The sequence below is a fragment of the Harmonia axyridis genome, chromosome 6 (genome assembly GCF_914767665.1).
Source record: "Harmonia axyridis chromosome 6, icHarAxyr1.1, whole genome shotgun sequence".
Taxonomy (NCBI): domain Eukaryota; kingdom Metazoa; phylum Arthropoda; class Insecta; order Coleoptera; family Coccinellidae; genus Harmonia; species Harmonia axyridis.
In genome coordinates, this window is record NC_059506.1 from 17,856,261 (window position 1) to 17,870,928 (window position 14,668).

At 31.5% G+C, this 14,668-nt stretch overlaps 3 protein-coding genes across 5 annotated transcripts in view; 2 read left to right on the forward strand and 1 right to left on the reverse strand.

Moving 5' to 3' along the window:
* Positions 1 to 759: 759 nt before the first annotated feature.
* On the forward strand, positions 760 to 12,131 carry LOC123681938 (ribokinase-like). 2 transcript variants are annotated; one of them, XM_045620316.1, is made up of 7 exons: positions 760 to 916; positions 983 to 1,249; positions 1,325 to 1,457; positions 1,515 to 1,799; positions 1,947 to 2,074; positions 4,546 to 4,862; positions 12,097 to 12,131. In XM_045620316.1, exons 2-7 carry the CDS (start codon positions 1,176 to 1,178, stop codon positions 12,114 to 12,116), a joined length of 957 nt encoding a protein of 318 aa, XP_045476272.1. In that variant the 5' UTR covers positions 760 to 916; positions 983 to 1,175; the 3' UTR covers positions 12,117 to 12,131. The 2 variants fall into 2 exon arrangements, with proteins under 2 accessions (XP_045476272.1, XP_045476274.1); XM_045620318.1 differs by lacking the exon at positions 12,097 to 12,131 and adding an exon at positions 5,079 to 5,218.
* LOC123681937 (THO complex subunit 5 homolog B) lies at positions 4,904 to 11,096 on the reverse strand. The gene is made up of 14 exons (XM_045620315.1): positions 10,917 to 11,096; positions 10,693 to 10,830; positions 10,426 to 10,640; positions 10,288 to 10,372; positions 9,512 to 9,641; positions 8,343 to 8,537; positions 8,162 to 8,286; positions 7,849 to 8,071; positions 7,532 to 7,737; positions 7,367 to 7,481; positions 7,049 to 7,237; positions 6,877 to 6,992; positions 5,083 to 5,246; positions 4,904 to 5,024 (listed from the first exon to the last, which is right to left on the reverse strand). Exons 1-14 carry the CDS (start codon positions 11,004 to 11,006, stop codon positions 4,958 to 4,960), a joined length of 2,058 nt encoding a protein of 685 aa, XP_045476271.1. The 5' UTR covers positions 11,007 to 11,096; the 3' UTR covers positions 4,904 to 4,957.
* A 1,797-nt stretch (positions 12,132 to 13,928) lies between the features above and the next one.
* LOC123682660 (cholinesterase 2-like) overlaps positions 13,929 to 14,668 on the forward strand; it is a 32,227-nt gene continuing 31,487 nt past the window's right edge. Inside the window, exon 1 of one of the 2 annotated variants that reach the window (XR_006747843.1) lies at positions 13,929 to 14,405. Coding sequence is in view for 1 of the 2 variants with exons in the window: in XM_045621407.1 (XP_045477363.1) it covers positions 14,331 to 14,405 (75 nt within the window). In the remaining variant the exon portion in view is untranslated. The remainder of the gene's footprint in view (positions 14,406 to 14,668) is intronic. The other variant, XM_045621407.1, reaches the window with a different exon arrangement.

The following is a 14,668-nucleotide window of genomic DNA, read 5'->3' on the forward strand; positions in this document are numbered from 1 at the left end:
AGGTTGGTATATCCAGTGTCCATCAGTAATGCAACAATTTTTGAAGAGCCTTTGGTGAAAAGGAATAATAATATGCATATTTTAATGATCTACAATGGGATCTTTCATGGGCGACTCTTAAATGAATAGATATCTCTTCATTGAATTTCCTTGAAATGAGATAGCATTTCACTATATTTTTACGTTATATAATCTGAATATCAATTTATGGAATCATGACTGTATGCGTCCCTTCGTAATAATCATAATTTCGAAAATTCAGGATCTTTCGGATACAAAAATGATGAAAATAATTTAAACTGGTTATTTCTATGATGAACCATAGCAATTTTTAGTAATATTTTTGTAACCAGAAATAAAGCCGCGACTAGACGTTCATGGCCTACTTCGATGTCAATAATTCCTGAATGGACTGTATTTATAATTCACACTCGCATTCATTCTTATGTCAACATACATTTTTTATTATTTCTCAAAGACTTGAACAATCACTAACATTAACCACCACCAGACATACACAACATCCATGACTTAGCCGGGATTCGAACCCGGTACCCACGGCACCATAGCCAACCTCCCAGTCGACCATACTACCACAGATTAGTCTGTGATACTACCACAGATTACTAGTTAGTCTGTGATACTACCGAGGTAGTCGTCACCACAGAATACTAAATATCGTCGTCACTTTGCGAATACCATAGGCATAGACCATAGACCTATTCACATACTTGTCTATGAATTATGATGTTATTATAGGTCTATGGTGTGACTCAGAGTTCAGACAAACTAATCTACTAGTTAATCTATGGTCTGATAATTCAAAAAATGTATTGACACTAATTAATTTGTATTATTGTTGTTTTATCTAAATTATTGTGATTTACTGGAATGTTAGAGTAGAAATATTTATCACGTGAGGATAATATTCGTTTATTCGTATTTTAGCACTTGTACTATAATTGTTTCCCTTCTTATCTAGGAAATATTTTAATTTACTTTGAAAAAAGGACAGGAATAATATTGAAATTACAAATCAATAGATGAATCACAAGGTTAGGGCTTGATAATCGTTAGAAGATTATATATATATATATATATATATCCTGAAATTATTTCAATTTGATCAATCATTGAAGAATTGATTGAAACGAAATTTCAATTCACTTTTGAAAATGATGGAAGGAGACAATGATTTTAATTCCAATGAGGTGGTTGTTGTGGGATCTTGTATGATAGATTTTGTCGGGCAAGTATTCATTCAAAACTATTTTAATAATTTTTGACTTGAAAGCAAAAAAAAATTATGCTGTATGTTTGTTAGATATGCTCCAAGACTTCCGGACCCTGGGGAAACTATTCATGGCACAGAATTTGTCACGAATTTTGGTGGAAAAGGTGCAAACCAATGTGTTGCTGCTGCAAAGTTAGGTGTTTCTACAACACTAATTGCAAGAGTTAGTTAATTCTAAAAACAACAAAAAATATCATTTCAATATTTTTGCCTTTTTAAGGTTGGAAATGACTCATGGGGAGACAAATACATATCTAATCTAATGAAAAATGAGGTGGATACAAGTTATGTCTTTAAAACAGAAGGTGAATCAACAGGTATCGCACAAATTTGTGTTGCTGAGAGTGGGGAAAATCAAATCGTTATAATTGCTGGTGCAAATAAAAGACTGAGTGTTGAAGATGTTGAAGAGGCTTCTGAAACAATTAAATCTTCTAAGTTGTTAATTTTACAACTAGAAACTTCAGTAGATGTTGCTGTAAAAGCTATGAGGTTGTGCAAAGGTGTGAGTATGTAGTTAATTTCATATTTCTGAATTTAGGAAAGCTTTTTTTAACTTTGTTGCTTATTATCAACTAATTAATATTTTGTAATAACATGAGTTGGGGGTATAAAAATTAGTTAAAAATCTTTTATTGCATAATTTTTTCAGGTTTCTATTTTGAATGGGGCACCTTATACTGCAAATTATGACCCTTCCCTTTTTGAACTACCTACAATTTTTTGTGTAAATGAACATGAAGCTTCCCAGTTCACAAAGTTACCTGTAACAAACAAAATGTAAGATTATAGGACAATACCTATATCCTTTAATTGCTTTAAGAATATTTTCATCCTTAATGATAAGGATTACTTGACGTAGGGAAGGTCTTAAGTTAATCAAAAGGATAAATAATTTTTATTGTGTTTAATATGTCAATTTGAAGAAACTTTATTGGGCGTTTTCAGCAGAAAAATCGGTAGCGTAAATAGCTCCGCTACTGATAGGTATCAGTTTGGTAACGTTATTATTCTCTGCTGGACGGCTTGCTCCTCTTCTTGACAAAAATAGGTTCTGTAGGTCCTTAGGTTATGTTAGTTTTCAATTTCAATTCAATTTATTATGATGAGAGACATGATTATGGTGTTATTATGACGAGGGACAATTTTCTGTTATAATATCGATTTTAATTTTCAGGTGTACTTTTGGAATTGTTACTATTTTATTCTTCAATATTTGGGAATTTTATTCAGAGTAACATTTCCTATATTTGAAATTTAAATTTCGTATTAAAATCTCTGTCACAACTGTCAGTTACTCCAAATGTTACCAAAAAGTAGCATAAAATAAATTCACTACCTAAGATGGCGACCGCTCCCTAGCATACTCTCCGCATGAGAAACTGTTAGAATGCGTTCAGCAGAAATTCACAGAATATTGACAACTGCTGAGTCTGCTGAACGCGCCCATAATTTTTGAAAATCATAGATATCACACACCTGACAACAATTCTACAGAGCATTGCAATATATTGCTTTGAATAAGCGGAGCAGTCCGTTTCTCTGAATGAAACAGAACCATCACTCTAAAATTTAGTGTGATGGTTCTGTTTCAATCAATTTAGAGTCTCAATTGATTCCCTTCAACATTTCCTAGTATGCTTAGGTACCATAAATTGTACTTACTCGCATTAAGATGTCACCAGCTAATCTATGCTTAATGCACGGAATATTATTTCTAGCAAATTTATTTATTCATTCATTCCCGTCTCTCAATCAGTAAACAATAATTCAATTTCAATAAAAAATAAAGCAATACACTTTTGAAGTTTAAGGTACTCCTTGAGATCAGGGCAAATTTTCTTGATAATTCTGCGAGAAACTATTTCTGTTTATAATTGGAAATGAACATTTTCAAAAATACCTTGTCTGAATAATGAATAAGAATTGAACCGTCACCCTCATTTCTGTTATGCTCAATAAGGCCTATTCAGGTCCATTTTTAATGTTGGCAAAAATATTCTTGTATGGTCTAGCACACTCACATTTTCAAAGGGAAGGGAATATAGGAGGCTACTACTTTGCTCAAATGTCTATAATTTTTTAAATTTTGTTTAAAAGTTATTGTGTATACCTAGCAAGCTGCTTTTTGCATCGGTATGTCATAGGTTTATTTCAGATATATGTTTGAGAGTTATGCATATATAATATTTAGCCAGAAGTAGATTCCAATAGGACTCACCATCAATTTTTAATATCAGATATTCCAAGTGACTAATATTTAGAAAAACACACTGAAAAATCAAAATTAGGATCCGCCCAGGAAAAAATGTATGACAGAAAATATTTTTATTACGTAGTGCTCAAGCACTAAAAAAATATTAGATTTCTATTTCTTTCCCAAATAGAATGGAGCACCCCGCCACTGTTGCTGCTTTATATTCCATAATGAAAGAAACTTTTATTGTTTGACACGATTTCCACCTCAAAATTCAAAAATTACAGACATTGTAACACTCAAAAATTGGGAATGGAGCAAGTAACATTCAATTTTGAGTTAGTTTGAGTAGATTTCCATCAAGTATCAGGTTTTTCACAATAAATTGACCCCCCATTAACTTTGTTACTGAAAGAGGTACAAAAAATGTTTTCTAGACAAGTTTCACAAAATCGACTGGTGTTTTTTAAAACGATTTCACAAAATGAAATATATACAGAGTGAGCAACATATTGATTGCAACTTCATTTTTTCAAATGGAACACCCTTTATATTTTTCTATATTTGACTAACTCTTATTCCCCTGATTTCAAATATATAACATATGTTTGGCCTATCTCTCTTATTCTGAGTACCACAGATTTTCAAATTCTAAAAACCAACTGTCAAGCTCAGTAATCAGTTTTCAAGCATTAGGCTGCAATAATTCAAAATGCCTTTTTTTGAGTTATCTCGTTGGCAACGATATATGACAAGTTGCAATAAAATATGTTGCCCACTCTGTATATATTTCATTTTGTGAAATAATTTCAAAAAACAAAAGTCGATTTTGTGAAACTTTTGCAGAAAACATTTTTTATACCTCTTTTAGTAACAAAGTTAAAAGAGGGGTCAAATTATGGTGAAAAACCCAGTACATGTGAAACTCATGAATACTGTTTGGAAGTAGTGCGTAAAAGCTTCTAATTGTATGTCAGTATTTTTTAATACTAACACAATGTAACCATAATCTTGAAAATTTCTACATAACAATGAGCTCTTTTATTTTTCTTAGGGAAGCAGAAATAGCCGCTTCTAGATTGATTTCTCTTGGTTGTAAAGGAGTTTTAATAACTTTAGGAGCCGAAGGTGCCGTATTTGCAGAAAAACAAACTGGAAATGTTTTTTACGTTGAATCACCAGCAGTAGAGTGTGTCGATTCAACAGGTGCAGGGGATGCATTCATTGGAGCCTTAGCCTATCTTCTTGTGAGAAGGAATGAACTACCCATGGAAGAGATGGTGGAAAAAGCATGCATGGTGGCAGCAGATTCAGTAACAAGAAAGGGTACTCAACCAAGCTTCCCAGATGAACAAATATTGGAAAAATTAGGTATCTAAAAAGCTTATTTACAGGAATTGAAAAAATACACATTTTAAAATTTACATTTCATTTTATTCAAATCTTATATTTACCTATATTATTAATTAATATTGTGTATATACACCACTACCTATTTTTCGGTAGTGAAATGGTTTTCTCCTATTTCTAGCACTGTAAAAAAAATTTGTTAAAATGATTTTTTTATAAGGGATATTATATTTTTAGTTACCATACACTCCTAAAGAATATGCTATTTTGTGGAAAAACATCAGAATGTTTTGTTTCAAGATAAATGTCCAAGTAGCAACAAGCAAGTGTTATTTGGGCAGCCAATATCCACTCAGCTGCTGAATAAGTTACTGACCAAACAGTATTCAAACTTCTCTCCATATCCTATAACACAAACAAAAAATAATAATAATATATATTGGCAATATTGACAAAATGCATTAGGGAAAAGGTGTCTCCAGACAAACTAAAGGAAAAATACTATACATACAATTCTTAAACTGAATGTTCAATTGTAGTTGGCTAAATTTGTGAAAGTATGTTTGGCACAAATGATTTGGAAAGAATAGTTAATATAATACACATCAGTAACACCTTGGTAATAATAAATGAAGTTACAAAATTAATAGCACACCGAAAGCTTAAGAGGAAAGAAGAATTGAGGGAAAAAAATCTCAAGTGAAATTATTAATAATAAAGTCCTCACATCAAGGCAATATATGAAAAGAATACAGAAAACCTGAGAAACTTGAATAACTCAATGCAAAACTGGTATATAAGCACACTTAATTGAAGGATGTGCTTGACACAGAGAAAAAAAAAACTAATAAAGAAGCGAATATAAAAAATTGTAGTTGGAAATACTAGAATAGAAGAGAGAATGAGTGCCAAGAAATTTGTACTACATTATAGAAGAGAATATACAAACAAAGATAATAAATTAGAGGAATAATGATGAGATTATAATAAAATGTATGGGAGAAGAATGTGTAGTAATCATGGAAAATGTAGTTAAGCAGGGGGCTAAACACAATTTTGAAATACTTAAGAACAACTGATTAATCCAAAAATGAAAATTGTAGGAATTGAAAATTATAAACCAAGAAGTCGTTAATATGTAGAAGAAATTTAAAGAATTACTCATTCAACGAATAAGCCTTGCCAAATCCTACATAACTATACTAATTCCAAATCTAAAACAATAGAAAAGTTAATTAGTTAGTTAGAGAACTTTTCATTTCACGCCATTTTCTAATTTTCTCTTATAGCTTGAAAACAGACGAATTTATGAGGTTGCAGTTTTCACCAAAATAATTCTCTCAAAAATCTAGACAGAAAATGTGCCATTCATTATTTTCTAGCTCAAAGGGATTATGAGACCTAGACAACAAATTTGGCATATCCGATAAATAGAAATCAAAAAGCCACTTGAAGATGAAAACTGTCCTTTAAACATGGAACAATTGTTAAGTTTGGAATCATTACAAGAATTACTAACTGAATATAAACAACCAATACCAATAAAGTACCAATACAAGAAACAGACCATACAATAATACCAAAAATTATGAGAGGGCTTAGTGTGCAAAATTGTAGCTATAAGACTGCTTAATTTAATGCTGAATTCATTAATGACAGTTGTAGTGCAATAAAAATTAGAAAATTTTAAAAAATTGGATGAAATCCAGTATGTATAAAGTGGATGTTTATAAGGTGCTTTCGTTTTGGGTCTATTGAAATAATTTGTTTGTTATGTATTTGTTATAATGTTGAAATAGTCCTAAACAAACTTGACTCAAGTGATGTAATAGAAAATGTCAAACACAAAATAGCATAAGCACTACACATATATTATGTTAATTAGTATGTAAGAATTACTTAAGTTTTTTGTTTGGTTAGGTAGTTTTGAGTCCTTAATGTGAAACCAGACCTCAGGCATTAAGTTACATATCTGGGATTATTTGTAATTAAATGGTTTGAATAATTAAATAATGAGTATTTTATTGAAGCTCACCCTTATATCATCAGAATTTCCTGCATGTTTTTTTCCACCATAATTCATTGTCAGAGAAAAAATAGGGGGTTGAAGAGGAAATTCATTTTTGATAACAATAAAACACTCCATTGAAGCTGAAAGAAACGTGAAATTAATATCCAAAGTTCTGTAAAATCTATTATAATCTAACCATTATCTCTAGTAATTGTGGCACAATAAAATATATCATTAGGTTTAACAATTTCTTCTTCAATCAGAGCAGATGTTCCTGGGGATTGGCAAAACTGCTGATAACTCTTAGATACCCATTTGGTGAGACTAGATATCATATTTTTGGGCAATTCAAGGTTATCAGGTATGCAGGGTATTTGATTTTTTTCTGGAAAAAGTAAAATTTCATCTGATATATTTTTAATGACAATATTGGAAAAAGATGTTAATTTGTAAGGTAAGCAAAAATATTTATAAAAGCCGAAAAACATTTAAAAAACTGAATTTTTTTACCTACCCAACAATTCAAGTTGAAGTGCTAATGCATATCTAGACTGTAGTTTACTATGTAATGTTTTCATAACAAATTCAACATTGAGAATACTCAATTTCTGGCTATGCTCCCTAGAGGTCTGAAAAGGTCTTTTTTTAACACTTAAAATCAAATTAAATTGATACATACTTGCTGACTAAGAAAATCTAATCCACATGCTTTTTGTGCCCAACCGTAAGCGAAGCCAATGTCTGGTATTAATGTTTCATATGGACCTAATGAAAATTTCTTCAACTGATGGGACATAGTTGAGTTTGGACTTTCTAATCCAGTATCTCCTTCTACAAGTTCTCCCAATAGAGTTTCTCCCATAAGTACTTCTTTGGCAGTATTACCTTAAAAAAATTGCCCATTTTGAATACTACCAGTGATTTTTAACATGGAAAAGATTTCATTTCTTAGAGTCTAAGAAAAGAGGTGAATATAAAGATTGAAGAAAAAGCTACCTGTTATATTATTTGGCAATATTACTTCAGACTTAATAGTCACTATTTTGAGGTTATAATAGTAGTTCAATTTGAGTTTGATCGATAGCGACTGTTTCATATTCATTGTAACTTCAACTGATAACGGGTGGGTCTGTAATACTTTTCGTTTTTTTTCTTCCTTTGGGTCTTGTGGCTTACTGCTTGATTTTCTATGTCTTCGTTTTTTCACTTCTATAACTTCCTGAAAAAATATTACTTGTATGTTTATTGAAAATCTTCATCTGTACCATTCATCAAGTACTTCATAAATAATTCAAACTAGAATATTTACTTCAGAATCTTGTTCAATCTCAGGCTCAGTGTCTTCCTCATCTTGCAATCTTGCTGAGGCTTGTTGTTCTTTCCATTGAGTAGCTTCGTCATGGTCACCAACAATAGCAATTGTAATAGATTGATCTACAACATACAACATAAAATAGCAAAATCATTTTGGACTAAACATAAATACATACCATATACTTCTTTGAATCCTTCCACATTGACATAAAAAAGGTACAATGGTTCTGGTAAGAGATAAGCAAGTTTGTGCTCGGCCCTTAATTTGTCAATAGGTATATCAAGATATTCTTGTAAAGGTTTGGTTACTTCTAAAACAGCACCTAGTTTTGGAGCCAAACCATCCAATTTCTTTTTGTGTTCAATTATATCTGAAGTTGAAAATATTTCTCTTATCAAGTATGTATTGAAATGCTTAGGATGCATACAAAAAAAAAAACGAGAAAAGCACTGACTTGGTGTCAGAAGCTGAGACACTGAGTGCACAAACATTTATACCCCTATTCTACATTTGGAGATGTTGTTTATTATGTCATTGTAGTTATAGTCATGGTTAGTTTATCTAGATGGGGGTTCTGATGATGGGAGCCACCTTAATGCTGTTATGAATTTCAAGTGATGATTTTACATATACAAACTAAATTTCAACCTAGTCAGATGTGTTTTCAATAATATATTATGAATATTATTCAATATTCTACTTGAATTTTCTAGTTTTGAGGTCGCAATCAATATGAAATTGACCACAAAGCTTTAAATTGTTATTAAACATCTACATGTAAAATCTGAACTTGGTCAAATATGTTGTCTCTGAAATATTAGGTTTTATCAATATTTTCCTCAAATTTCCTATGAATCTGATATCGTGATTCATTTTAAATTTTGCACAAAACTAGAAACTGTTATTTTATAACAAATACAAGCTATATAACAACTAGGGGCCTCATGCGCCTTATTACTTTATAACTTTCTCTTGACTTCTCAAAGTGGAATTTGGAATTTGCAAAGTAGTTTACAGTAGGCGTATTTTTACGATATCCTTTATTTCTGTTGCATGACCAACATGGAATTTCCCATGAAACTTGAAATTTTTATTCATGTCTAGATACAAAATTTGACCCCCATCAAATTGGTAGTTTCGAAGTTATCAAGAATATAAAATTTCAGACGGCCATGATTAAGGAATTCCATTTTTGAGAGTCAACACTGCCGATAGAAATGGATTTTAATAATAATGAATAAGGATTCGTCATCAATGAGTTTATCCTTTGAAATTCCCCATAGCACTATGTTCGGGAAATGAGTATAAAAAATCATTCGAAATAGTTATTGTTTCATGTTTTACCCAAACCAATTTTCTTCTTTTCTTCCTCCAATGTTTTGCAAAGTTTGGCAAGGTTTTTTCTTTGTTCCAATTCATATTCTAATCTGGCCAGTCTCAAAGCATGTTTTTTACTTTCATCATTTTCATCCACCTGAAATGGAAAAATCTATATCAGAAAAAAATTAATTCAATCTGAATAAAGAAAATAGTAAAGCATCATATTAATCATTTAAATATTATACTTTTATGAAATCGAAGGTTACATATATGATTGTTTGTTCTTTAGTAAGTTTTAAATAGTGGTGACGCTATAGGGAGCAGGCCCCCCCTCCCTAAAGTAGTATGCAAGACTGGAAGGTTACACAAATACAAGAATACAACACTACCTTTTAAAAAATTTTTGTGTTTGTTCATGTTGAATATTTAATTCAATATAGCTTCATAATAATTTACGTGTTTATCCAAGAAATAAAAAAAACGTTCATAAAAATAGAGAGAACTTTATCAGTTTTCAACCTAGAATCCATAAAACATGAGCATATTCTACCCAAAAGACATCTATTTTCTACAGAAAAAAGTGCAGAATATAGAAGTATCAAATACTTATAGACTGCCATAAACACTTAGGAGAGAACTGAAATTCAGGAGATTCAAGAATCTATTTTCTCTTCTACTGGAATTGGAACCATATTCAGTTGATGAATTCATGAACTAGTTTTCAAATATTTCGCTTCATTGATATTCATATATAATTTTTGTGAATATTCATTATTATGGCATATTAGCTTTGGACTCACATTTTTAAATTCTTTTGTGGTAGCTTCTGGTGCTTCTTTCATGAATTCCTCTATGCCGATGAGTTCAATATCTTCGTCTTTAGATCTAAAAGATATATGTTGGGAGCTGATTTTAGAATGACATTTTATATAACTTACTTGAACTGAAAACATTTGTTGAACTCAGAAATCAAATGATTGGCTTCATATAGAAGATTTTGGTATTGTAAGTTAATTGAATCAACCTTTTGTTTTTCTGTTGATAACATTTCCCTTGCTTTAACAACACGCACTTTTTCCATTCGATTCAATTTTTTTAAAATTGCCACTTTAACACATGCCTCCCTGCATTTTTTAGTTACTTGTTCCATCATCTAGGAAATAAAAAGAATTTAGAATAGTTTTCTATTATTTTAAAACACATACATCTGGAGGTTTCTGAGTTTTCAATTGAAATATTTCAGTTAAAAGTTTTCGGATATCCTGACTTATTTCCATGTATAGTTCAGCATCATCGTCAGCGGATCTGCCCAAAGCTTCTTTTTCCTCGAAATCGACAGCTTTCTGCAATATTAATAAATTCGTATAGAAAATGAAATATGAATTTATTTCGATATAAACAGTTATGATTAATAATTCAATTACTGCACCTTATAAACATCGGCTTCATTTTCAGGGTCGGTGCTGGAAACAACTTTCCGTCTTTTTTTAGAGCTATCTCTTGTAGAGTCTTTAACCATTTTAATCAAATCAAGAAAAAAACCTCAAAACGATTGTTTGGATTTTTATCTAGAATAAAAATTTAATCTAGGTTATGCCGACATATGACAGGTCTGTAGTTACTTTTCTTCTTTTTTCAGAATTCTCTATGTTATTATATTAGCGATTCAAGTTCATTTCTGAGCCACCTATCGACAGAAACGGTGATTTCATGCGTAGGTAGGGTCGGAAGACTCGAATGCTTTGATGGCGGTAGGCGTGCATTTCTGCAATCATTAACGGTTAAATTTTTATATTTTGGTATTCGGTCAAATTCGGTGAGTTATAAGTGTTGGTGTTGTGCTCCAGAGTTCCAGCTTTTGTTTAATATAAAATTGGACAGAATGATAAGTTTATACTGGCTGAAATGTAGAAATCAAACGTGTTTTGTTGCGTTATGGATGCAATATTGCAATAGTAGTGCCAACAGGGATTTAGTCTCATTTCATTGCTTTCCCACTTTGAGTATAAAATAACAGGAGGCAGCATAAGACCTGAAATTGAGGACCAAAAAGGTTTCCGCATATGCCGACTCCAGTTTTCGTAAGCAGTGGCGTAGTAGGGTAGAAACTGCATTTTCAATAACGAATGTCAGCACTGAGTACCAAAGTAGATACAGTACAATCCCGATTATCCCAATCGCGATTTTCCGAAATCTGTTTGATCCGAAACAAACTATTTAAAAACAAAAATCCCAATTAACCGAAATATATATCCCTAGGTGGTTTCCCTCAGGGTTTCACGGAAAATGTGATTTATCATAAGATAAAAAAGTTATGAAAAGAAAGAAACAGAGGCCGGAACTTTTAACGTCCACTCCTAATAAAGAGCAGCTTGAGATATTGCGGAACAAGAAAGGAAAAATTTAAAAAAGTCAGCGGGAAGAATAAATAATGGAAGAAGAAAAAAGATGCAAACCAAAAAAAAGCTACCAAAATAAAAGTCTTTGAAAGTGGATCATCGATGACGATGAACTGAATGATACCGAGATGTCTGATCATGAATTTGATGAGTGAGAAAATATTTTGGGTCTGCTTTTTCAAAGTTGTAATTTTTTATTTCTTATTTCAGATACAATAAAACATTCTTAAGAGACAATCAGATGAAAAATGCATATCATTTGCAGTGAATTTGGGAAGAATGAGCCTTGGTTCAGATGCTCTTCATATGCGCAGTGGGCCCATGGAAGCTGCTTAGGAGCAGATCGACCACATGGATACATCTGCGATTGTTGCAAACCTTAATTTTCGAAAAAAAGATTGAATTATTTATAGTATGAAACCAAGGACCTGAATAGATCTCATTTACATTTCCTATGCAACTGTGTTTTTATTTGTAATAAAGTTTTTTTTCTACTTAATTAAACTGATTTGCTGTTATTAAGCGTAATTGCACCTGCCTGAGCGCCATTACCCTATCGAGTCGAACAATGCCGTTCATTGAATACACTCAGAAAAATATTAGTCCAGTAGACAAATACAAAAAAGGTGGGTCTGCTAGAAAAAATTCCGAACTTAATGAAACTTCTACAGATTGTTCGGGATTGTTGTGGGATGACTCTGTCGAGTTATCCAACACGAGGACCCTGTGCTAACTTGAGGGGGGCCGAAGAACCCTAACATTTTTGGGCTTTTTTCGGTTATATACAATCATTATTTGAAATTAATTCTTGGTTATTATTGATTGATTTTACCTAGTTTATCTGATTATTAAGGTTCAAAATAATTATGGGTTGATGGAATTTATAGTAAGATGATAGCATGCCACGATAACATTGAAATATCTGCTCTTCACATAAACATAGGCTCTTAGTCATGTTTCCATATGTCGATATTGATGAGTAATTACTATAATTACCATAAAACGGCTGGTAATTGATAGTTAGAGGGTCAAAACCTTTGTTTTTTGCCAATTTTTGACATTTTGAGAAAAGTCCTCTAATTTTGATTGGCTGGATCTAGGTTGATATAAATAAAGTTCAGAAAAAAATTTCTGGGAACAAAATTATAGGGAATTCAATTATCTACAACTTTGGAAATGAACATTTTGGTCGAACTAATTGAGTTAAAAGTTATAAGCAAAAAACCGGAAAAAGTTCCAAAAAAGTTGGGACTCTTCGGTCCTCCTGAAGTTAGCTCAAGGTCCTCGTGATGGATAACTTAACAGTGTCATCCCACAACACCTCCGAATACTGTAGAAGTTCGGAATTTTTTTCAGCAGACCCCACTTTTTTGCTCTGTCTACTTTACTATTATTTTGCTCGACTGTATCTCAATTGATATTGGGTTTACAAAAAAAGTTTGTGAATACTAAATTGTAGAGAATTTAATGCTCTTCAACTTTAAAAATGAATGTTTTGGTAGAAAACTCATTAGGTTAGAAGTTATGAGCAAAAAACCGAAAAAAGTTCGAAAATGTTGAGGTTCTTCGGCCCTCCTCAAGATAGCAGAGGGTCTTCGTGTTGAATAATTTGACAGAGTCATCCCACAGCACCCTCAAACAACCTCTAGAAGTTTCATTGAGTTTGGAATTTTTTCCAGGTAAAATGTACGTATCCACTAGACACTAGACTATATAATTTCTGACTTTAATTTTGTTTTAAAGGCGAATTTATGAATATACATAGTTATATGTACCTATGCTATAAATTGCTATAAATGCAAGTCAAATGTGATATATTTTCTATTGTCTGATATTCTTTACTAATTAACAACATTGTATCTAATTTCCAGTGTTATTGGAATCACATTTGAATGCAAACATTTTTTAATATAAAAAAATAATTATACTTATAACCTTCAATTTAATTCTTGCTGATTTTCAATTCAGAATGAAGATAATTGGTGGCTCAGATTGTGATCAAACTTCAAATTGAGTTATATTTTTTTTTAATGAGTGATGGAATTCGATCAAAACGTTTTTGCGATTCAAAACGAAAATCTAAAAAAAACGTACCAACTCCCAGCTTATTTGAGATGTAAGAAAAAACTAGGAAGTAGCATTGATTATTTGATTCATTAGATTCTATTCGGAAAAAAACAGCTGTTGGCTCGATTAATATTTGATCGGGATATTCAGAATAATTAGGAGACGATACAAGGCCTCCTAGACAAGTTCCATAGACCTGTTGAAGGTGTTTTGCTCTGCAAATTAATCATCGGAGTTTCTCATGAAAAAATACACATTGAAATGTCTTCGACAATCAGTGAAAATTTTGTAGCTTGTTTAATTCATTCAAACTCTTTAGATTGAATGAGTATCCCAGATTTGTATTATTCTATTATTGTTTACTTTGCGTCGTTAAAATGAAATCGATTTTTTTCTTGACGCACATCTTGTTTAACGTTGAGTGTTTGATGTTCATCAAAAAAGAATTTCAGGTGAGTTTCCACATACTTTTCTTAATTTCCAAAGAACGTTCATATTTTGATTTTATTGGGTAAATGCATTAGGAGTATTTTTCAGAAAATGTTTATCTATGGATTGGATAGTTAATATTCAATATTCTTCTTTTATACTGCTTTATAATCTTTTCAATAAATGTGGGCTGAACATTCAAACACATATGAGGGTACCTATTCACCTAGCGAATAAAGTTTAATCTTTGTTTGATTGTTGTTTGAACATTCAAGAATATGTTTGC

Coding starts and splice junctions, on each gene's coding strand:
- LOC123681938 (XM_045620316.1), top strand. CDS start 1,176: ATGATGGAAGGAGACAATGATTTTAATTCCAATGAGGTGGTTGTTGTG. Junction 1,800..1,946: donor CTATGAGGTTGTGCAAAGGT/GTGAGTATGTAG, acceptor TAATTTTTTCAG/GTTTCTATTTTGAATGGGGC. Junction 4,863..12,096: donor ACAAATATTGGAAAAATTAG/GTATCTAAAAAG, acceptor TTCTTATTTCAG/ATACAATAAAACATTCTTAA.
- LOC123681937 (XM_045620315.1), bottom strand. CDS start 11,006: ATGGTTAAAGACTCTACAAGAGATAGCTCTAAAAAAAGACGGAAAGTT. Junction 7,482..7,531: donor TAGATTTTCTTAGTCAGCAA/GTATGTATCAAT, acceptor AGACCTTTTCAG/ACCTCTAGGGAGCATAGCCA. Junction 5,025..5,082: donor ATATTCTTTAGGAGTGTATG/GTAACTAAAAAT, acceptor TTTTTTTTACAG/TGCTAGAAATAGGAGAAAAC.